This window comes from Bidens hawaiensis, unplaced genomic scaffold (assembly GCF_021521415.1).
Source record: "Bidens hawaiensis isolate Kalapana, Puna unplaced genomic scaffold, B.hawaiensis_p1.1 tig00046162_1, whole genome shotgun sequence".
Classification (NCBI taxonomy): domain Eukaryota; kingdom Viridiplantae; phylum Streptophyta; class Magnoliopsida; order Asterales; family Asteraceae; genus Bidens; species Bidens hawaiensis.
Window position 1 is genome coordinate 12,071 of NW_027498231.1, and position 9,395 is coordinate 21,465.

At 38.6% G+C, this 9,395-nt stretch overlaps 1 protein-coding gene across 1 annotated transcript; it reads right to left on the minus strand.

The window, feature by feature from the left end:
- Positions 1-364: 364 nt before the first annotated feature.
- LOC143596219 (uncharacterized) lies at positions 365-6,700 on the minus strand. The gene is made up of 8 exons (XM_077075057.1): positions 6,602-6,700; positions 3,401-3,557; positions 3,238-3,299; positions 3,014-3,140; positions 2,065-2,213; positions 1,231-1,338; positions 768-1,139; positions 365-670 (listed from the first exon to the last, which is right to left on the minus strand). The coding sequence occupies exons 2-7, from the start codon at positions 3,510-3,512 to the stop codon at positions 984-986; spliced, it is 714 nt and encodes a 237-aa protein (XP_076931172.1). The 5' UTR covers positions 3,513-3,557; positions 6,602-6,700; the 3' UTR covers positions 365-670; positions 768-983.
- Positions 6,701-9,395: the final 2,695 nt, after the last annotated feature.

Here is a 9,395-nt window from a genome sequence, read left to right on the forward strand (position 1 = left end):
ATAGCAGTAAGTCAGTAACATCAATCTTTGAAAAGAATCAGACCTTTGCACTAAAATATGGAAACTTATTAAACATTTTGAAAACACAAAGACTCGGATACTAGTCTAGTAGTCCACTTCCCAACAGGTCTTAATACCGTGTTCTTATCTGATGCTCGATGCAAATGCAACGGCACAATGATATTATCAAAGAAATTAAAGCACATAAACTATCGTTAATGGCGTTGCAAGCATTGAAATCGGTCCCAAATAATGCTAGATAAAGTGCCCTAAACCCAAGTGACCAAAAAACATTGTAGGCACATTGCTACACTTATTAAACAGGTAGCAGGATCAATGATCTTATAAATTAAACAAAACAATCAAAGCCAAAACATATTTAGGCTAAACGCAAGAAAAGTGTTTCTTCTAGAAATGCAATTAGGAAACAAAATCCTTCCCAGATTATTCAAACATTTCAAAATTCAAAAACACCATGTTCTAAGTACCAATAAATCTATAACAAAAGCCCTACAGAATTTTAAGTGAGGAAAGCAAGAACTCCAAATAGCAACAGCTGGCAACCACTTCAACGATTGATGGGAGTGTGCATACGCTCAACGATCTTGTTAACAGCATCACGTGACATCACCAACGTGTCATGTAGAAGGATGCAATACACATTCAAACCCTGCAACCATCATTATAATTTCAACCCATTTAGATACGAAAATGTTACACGTGTCATGTTTTATCTCAAACGAGCCACATCAATCAGATTAGCTTACAATCGAGGGGAGAACGTTCACATAATGTAGGTTCTGAGTAGCAAGCTTTAACTTTTCATCAATTGGGCCTCCATCCACCACCAGAACCTTTTTGGTATCTTCCATTTGATTCACATAACTCACAATATTCTTTGTTTTGTGAGTCGAGAGCTCTAAATCATCAAACACCAGAAGCTGCAATATATGTGTGTATATGTTAATACATTTGCAACAAAATTACGACAATTTATTAAGATAAATTAATGAACTTGCCTTCCCTTCGGCTGCACGAGCAGATAATGCAATTTTAAGCCCTAACCGCCTGAACTTTTTGTTGAGCTTAAACGCATGGCTACGTGGTTTTGGACCATGCATAACAGCACCGCCCCTAAACTGTATATTTTCCATAATTTTATCCAAAAAATTAATTAATATTCATACAATTATACAAATGTCATGTAATCATACCAAGTTTATGTATTACCTGGGGCCCACGCAAAGTTCCATGTCTTGCTCGTCCTGTACCCTTTTGGCGCCATGGTTTTCTACCCGTACCACTGACCTCACTGATTGTTTTTGTCGAGTGAGTTCCCTGTCAAATGGGGTCGACACGTTACTTGTAAAAAGTAAAGCTAATATATTTGATACAAAAACATAGGCCTGTAAACGAGACCATGTGTTCGATGAACAATTCAGCCAGAAGTTTGTTTATGTTTGTTTATTTAACAAATGAATGAACATGAACAACTGTTTTGTTCATTTAATTTTTCGAACAAACATGAAAACATGTCTCACTATATATTCACTTAATTATTTGAGCTCATTATAATTTCGTCTAGTTTATTAAATTACGATATCATTAACTTACATTAACATTTAGGCCCAGTAGATAGATTTTCTGTTTACTTCTAATTGGAGTTCTCTACGTTACGTTCATTCATCTGTCTGCTTTCATTTCATTCATTTACGTTCGTGAACTGTTCATTTATACTATTAACGAACGAACATAAAGTAACATGAACATGTTCATTTTCTAACAAATGACATAAACAACAAAACCCCAATCTTTTAATTGTATGTGTTCAGTCTGTTGTGTTCGGTTAAATTTAAATGAAAAAACATAAACATGCTCTGTTCGTGTTTGTTAGGATCATTTACAAGCCTACTGAAACATAAGGGCCAAGGCTAGTTGTTTTTTGTAGTTTGGGAAGGAAAGAAATTGTTATATACAAGGAGTGATATTATACTCAATGTTGTGTTGTTAAAGATTGTCAATATTAGGAGATTACATTATAATTTAAACAAATATATATAATACCTGCTGTCGTTTAGCGAGCTGCCATCTTACAACACGGTGAACAATATTCTTCCTAATGGGAAGATCAAAAACGTCACCTGCCAACACCATCATTCCTTTGTCTTCATTTTGAAAGTTTGTCACTGGAATCACCAGATCCTGTAATTTCCCTGTGTTCATGTTTCAGTTACATTAACATGAGTTGATAATTTCATTTAGCATTAAATTTCCTAATTGGTGATTATGCAAAGATAAAAAAATAACTTCGATGAATACGACACTATTCCACCACAAATGCTGATGAAATGAAAATCTGAGTATAACATCAATGATTATTTGGCCTTTCTGTGTATCAACATAAATGTACTCGACAAACTATAAAATTGCGAATTTGAACTTCTACTTGTAATGAGTTTATCCTAATTCCTTAGTCAACATGACAAGCCACCTGTGTGGACCATATCATGGTGATGTCGGCTTCGTGAAAATGATGTTGCCCGTATCGTTGTTCAAACATCATTTACTTAATAAAAATACTCACACCAGCCGTATAGAGATATAAATCATTCACTACAAATTAAGATCCTCTACATATGTCTTTTCACTAACCTCTATATTATCTGCAATCCGTTACTGTAGATGTAAGAAAATAGGACTGCAACTACAGTAAAAGATGGCACATCAGATAAAATAAAGGTTAATGAAAACACCTGTAAAAGGACCTTGATCTGAGATACTGAACAATTTAACTCTCTATATGTATGGTACTTAGTGAGTAGTTTTAGTATATAAATAAAGTTTAGATAACAGTACTTGCCACATCATATTCATTATTCATAGATGCTGACATCGCCATCACCATGGACCAACAAAATAAAGAATTATATAATATATGGCACTTAGGTAATTGTAAATAAGAATTTAAGACAGTTAAAAGAGTGAAGAACAGTGAGGTGATTTATGCAATTACCTATAGCACGTTCAGAAGTTATAATTTGTTTTCTTGATAGCAGATCAGATGGGAATGAGCCTTCACTTGATTCTGAACTTAACATGGAAGTACAGAACCCTCTAGTGCCCATGAAAGATAATCCAGCCTGCTTATAAATATATAATGTATAACATAACTTCTTTCTTAGAGTCAACAAACTGAAATTACAGTAAAGCCTAAAAAAATTTGATATAAGTGATTACCTTTTTAAGGAATGAATATTCAATAGAAGATTGTGTATCGCCAATATCATGATCATGCGAGGCTACTTTTCAAATTAGACATAATAAGTTCCAAAGATTGAATTAGTAAAATGGTCAAATTATCAACACAAAGACTTTAACTGGTGAAATATGAATATCTTACCATTAGAAAGAATGTGAAAAGATCGACGAACAACGTCTAGATTATTATTGCAATGAAGTTTATAACTTGAAACCACCTTGGGTAACAGCCTCCTGGAGCACTGTACGGCCATGCTAGTAACAAAAAAGCTAGAAAGATTTGTTGTAGTTCTAAAAGCCTGTAAACAATTAAAAAAAAAGATAGACCAAATCTACAAATAATCTTTTTAAACTGGTGATGTAGGTATCTTTTTAGACTTTGAGAGTATACAGAGGATTGTAACAATATAAAAGTTCTAAAACGAATGCATATTAGTAATCCATGCAATAAACGATCAATTAAATGAACAGCATTTTTCATTACTTTAGTAGGAGCTTATACATATGCTACGCTGTAAACGAACCAAACATTCGGCGAACTGTTTGTGAAATGCTCGACGAGAAGCTCGTTTATGTTGGTTCGTTTAATAAATGAATGAACAAACACGAACAGCAACCATGTTCATTCAATTGTGTTCGTGAACGTTCGATAAGGAGTCCAATCAGGTTCGTTAATGTTTGTTGGTTTATGTTTATTCATTAAAGGTGTTTTCATATTTTTTAATGACATTTCTAATCTTATATATCTGAGTATCGTATGACTGATTTACAAGTAACTTAACATAAGAATACAAACGCAAAAAAAACGCCAACACGAACTTGGTAGCAGCACCAAACCGTTAACATTGACCATTTCGGTTCATTTGTGTTTGTGAAACGTTCACGAACAAGTCCCTTTCCTTGATAAACGAAATTGAATAAGCAACTTAGTTCGGTTAGCCGTCCAGATTCGATTCATTTACTAAAACATCTAGTGTTCTTATAAATGAATACTGAAACTCTAATATAGTTGAATCACAGACAACAAGATAATATATCATCAAGTAATTAGGTGAAAAGGTTCAATTAGACAAATAGAGGTTTAGATTGAATTAAACCTAATTAAATAAATTAACAGGCGTAGGAAACATATGAAATGTAGGATTAGCAACGAGTAATTATAGAACAGGTAGTGGAAATGAGAAAGGTAGCCTAAATTAAATAAGTGAAAGCATTATCCCATATGGCTACGCGCCAAACTTCAAGGTTGGGAATCCTCATAATATCCCATATGGCTACGCGCCAAACTTAAAGGTTGGGAATCCTCATAATATCCCATATGGCTACGCGCCAAACTTAAAGGTTGGGAATCCTCATAATATCCCATATGGCTGTGCGCCAAACTTAAAGGTTGGGAATCCTCATAATATCCCATATGGCTACGCGCCAAACTTCAAGGTTGGGAATCCTCACAATATCCCATATGGCTACGCGCCAAACTTAAAGGTTGGGAATCCTCATAATATCCCATATGGCCACGCGCCATGCCTAAAGGTTGGGAATTCTCATAATATCCCATATGGCTACACGCCATACTTCAAGGTTGGGAATCCTCATACCACATGCTCATACTCCACATATGCTCACGCATCACATATGCTCACGCATATTACACATGCTTACGCATCACATGCTCACACATATCACAGTCTACGCGCACGCGCATGCAACACCTGCGCGCGGCGCGGGACATAAAGCCTACGCGCACGCGCATGCAACATCTGCGCGTGGCGCATAACACAAAGCCAGAGTCTACGCGCACGCGCAAGCTTCATTATTCTTATAGCTCGTAAGACGCCTCACGCGCAAGCTTTATTATTCATACAGCTCGTAAGACGCCACGCGCGCAAGCTTTATTATTCATACAGCTCATAAGACGCCTCGCGCGCAAGCTGTTATTATTCTTTTAGCTCGTAAGACGCCTCGCGCGCAAGCTTTATTATTCATACAGCCCATAAGACGCCTCGCGCGCAAGCTGTCATTATTCTTATAGCTCGTAAGTCGCCTCTTGCGCCAGCTTCATTATTATTACAGCTCATAAGTCGCCATGCGCGCGGGCTCCATTATTATTATAGCTCGTAAGCTGCAACTCGCGCCAGCTTCATTATTATTATAGCTCATAAGACGCCTCGCGCGCAAGCTGTTATTATTCTTATAGCTCGTAAGCCGCCATGCGCGCAGGCTTCATTATTCTTATAGCTCGTAAGCCGCAACTCGCGCAAGCTACATTATTATTACAGCTCGTAAGTCGCCTCACGCGCAAGCTTCATTATTCTTATAGCTCGTAAGTCGCCACACGCGCAAGCTTTGTGTTTCTTACAGCTCATAAGTCGCCTTGCGCGCAAGCTTCATTATTATTATAGCTCGTAAGCCGCAACTCGCGCCAGCTTCATTATTATTACAGCTCATAAGTCGCCTCGCGCGCAAGCTTTATTATTCTTATAGCTCGTAAGTCGCCTTACGCGCAGACTTTATTATTCTCATAACTCGTAAGCTGCCTCGCGCGCAAGTTATGTTACATTATTATCGAGATGCGCGCTCCATCTCTTATCAGGCCTCGCGCCACTATGATGCGTGCTATATCTTATCTATGACAGGGCACCATCATTATCATAAGGACCGCAACATGTCACCATCATGAGGAAAACCTCCCAAAACTCAAAGACAATAAAGACAAGGCCAACGGAAAGGGAAAAAACCGCCCCATGACCTAACACACTTCATAAAGTCCAGCGCTCCACCTAGACGCTTGCGCGCCTAGGAGCAACGCTGGACTTGGGGGGCTTGTAGGGGTATGGTACTAAACCCGGTTTTACGACCCTAAATTTGTTATGTTTGGCTTATTTTATTATATGGACTAATACAATGTTATTGGGCTGAGGGGGTTTTGTGGAGGTAACCCTAACTGGGCTAGGCCCATTAGGGTACCATGATGGTGGCCATGAGACTCTCTATATAAGGAGGTCTCCACCTCCTTATTAGGGGTGATGCTCAATAAGAGCCACCACCACTTTTTTGTGTCTGTAAACAAGAGATCCTCAGGATTTCTTAGCAGTCACCTCCACACCCCCGAAAAACCATTGCAGGTCGCAAGCAGCTGAAGAAGGAGATCAAGACGTGGTTCGTTCATCTCGAAAATCCGTGGAAACATCGTCATGGATCAGGTCAGATTCATTTCGTGCTTCGACAGTAGCCTAAATTAAATAAGTGAAAGCATTATCTATCGGAAATGAAAACTGCAACGGTTTTACTCTGTTTGTGTGTGTGTAATAATGAAGATGAATATGAAGAGAAAGAGGTATACCTGGTCCGGCAATGGCGGAGGCCAACTCGAAGCTGCCGATATCAAGTGGGGGCTATGGCTATGTACTACGGGAGGATGAAGCTGGTAATTTCGACTATAAAGCAGGGGCTAATTGTCAATATATTCAAAATGTTACATTTAGATGGGTGATGATGGTTTAGGGTATTTATGTTTTCGGTTGTATTTGGGTTGCTTATGTTTGGTTTAATGTAGTGTTAAGGGTTTTTTTTTTGAACGATAGAGAATCTCATGTGTAAATTTATAATTTCGGGACTATGTTCAAGGTCCACTCTACGACTGTAGTGAGACCGTACCCCTTGATACGTGAGAACGTTGTGTTAAAGCTAATTGGTTATTATTGTTGATAAATGGATGTTTTCTTAGATGGGATAAATACTGATTTTCAAAGGGTTGTAGAGGGTATTTTCTAAGGTTTCTAACGTGCCATTGAACTTTTAGTCAAATGACATGGGATGATAGTTACGGTTTGGGATCTTATAGTCTCATGTTTGAAATCTGTCTCAAGAGATTTTCTTATAATGGTGAGTTTTCTCCCTTGTTGTATTCTTAGGTGAGTCAGAGTATCAAACATGAAGCATCAAAGTCAGTGTGGACCGTTGACATTCCATCTTAGAAAGAATCGTTCGGGTGTTGAGGATAGTTCTAAGCACCCATGCTATGCGAATCACGTGGCGGACCGAGTGGAGCTTCCTCCACCTCGGTAGAACTCCAATGCCCTCAAGGATACCGAATCACGGTCCGACCATTCATCAATCTTGGTCTTCTTTTTTCTAACTCCACGAACCTTCTCAGTGTAACATCCCAAATTTTCAAATAATAATATTTTACATATTATTTCTTATAATGGAAAAGTTACTTGAGTAAATAGATAAATAGTAAAATGGTAAAAAGGGAAAGATAAGGAGGTTAATTAAAGATAATTAATCATGGACTAAAAAGGAAAGATGGCCTTTAGGTCCATGGGCTTAAGGGAGTATAAATACCCCTTAAACACTAAATCTTTCCATTTCCATCCATCTTATCCATCTTATTCTCTCTAACATCCATAACACACACATAAACTCTTCCATTTCGGCCGCAAGCAAGATCAAGAAACCAAGATCAAAATCAAATCTTTTATTGATAGATATTTGGATACACGCTAGATACAAGATCAATACTTCATAACAAGCTAGCCGTGACCTATAGCCATATAAAGGTATGTTCTTTAAGTTTAAAGGTTACATTTTTATGAACGTTTTGCCATGAAACTTAACCCTAGAGTAGATCGGGTCTAGATGTTTCATAAAGTTGCAAACTTGATAATAAAAGTGGACTTAATCTATTAATTAGCTAAAGGATCTAGCTAAAATGGGTTCAAAACTGATAAAGCTTTAAGCTTTAGACCTAAAACGGGATAAAGGTTTAAACTTCATACCTAAAAAGAATAGATCTTGATGAGGTAATGATATTAGGTGTATAACGGTTATGGAAAATAGAAAAGGTGGTTTACAGTTATAATACGGGCCGGTTAACAGTTACCCGAACCTGAAAGACGGGTCATTATGCTCATGAGTGCAGCGCTAATACCGCATGTTACAAGTGCGGTAAGACATGTCATTTTGCTAAGGAATGCACCGATGGTGGGGCCAGAGGAAGTGGAAAGAAGGATGCTGAACCAACAAGGCCAAAGACTAGAGCCTACATGCTAACTCAAGAGCAGGCTAAGCAGATTCCAGATGTCGTCACATGTACGTTTCTATTTAACGGTATTTCCGCTACTGTATTTTTTGATTCGGGTGCGAACAAAAGTTTCGTAGCCACGCCCTTTAGTAAACTAGCAAAAATGAAATGTTGCCGAGTGTCCAAAACTTTTATAGTAGAAACCGCTAGTGACACTTCGGTTAAAATAATGAAAGTGGTTAAGGACCGTAAGATAGAGTTAGAGGGACATGAGTTCCTTGTTACCTTGTACGTTATGACCTTAGGAGGGTTCGATGTGGTTTTGGGAATGGATTGGCTGTCTGTGTACGAAGCTCAGATAGCGTGTAGGAGTAAGATAATAAGGTTAAAGTCCTTGGATGGTAATGCGGTGACGGTTTACGGTGATAAGGAAAGTTCTGGGCTTAATGTCATTTCGATGATAAAAGTCGAGGGACTGCTAAGGCGAGGGTGCGGTGCCTACCTGGCGTATGTTATCAACGCTACGGCCGAGACAAAAGAAATGAAAGATGTTCCTATCGTGCGCGACTACCCAGAGGTTTTCCCTGAGGATCTTCCGGGGTTGCCACCGGAGCGAAAGATAGAATTCCAGATAGATTTAGTACCAGGAGCCTAGCCCGTCGCGAAAGCGCCTTACCGTCTAGCGCCGTCCGAGATGAAGGAATTAATGTCCCAACTGCAAGAACTTCTAGACAAGGGTTTTATTAGACCTAGTGTTTCCCCGTAGGGCACACCGGTGTTGTTCGTGAAGAAGAAGGATGTAAGTATGAGAATGTGCATAGACTATCGTGAGTTGAACAAGCTTACGGTAAAGAATAGATATCCTCTGCCAAGGATTGATGATCTGTTTGACCAACTGCAAGGTTCAAGTTGGTTCTCCCGGATAGATCTCAGATCAGGCTATCATCAGTTGAAGGTGAAAGAGGCAGACATCCCTAAGACAGCGTTTCGGACGCGGTATGGACACTACGAGTTCCTCGTAATGTCATTCGGTCTAACGAATGCTCCCGCGGAATTTATGGACATGATGAATAGGGTGTGTCGGCCAATGTTGGATAAGTCAGTTATCGTC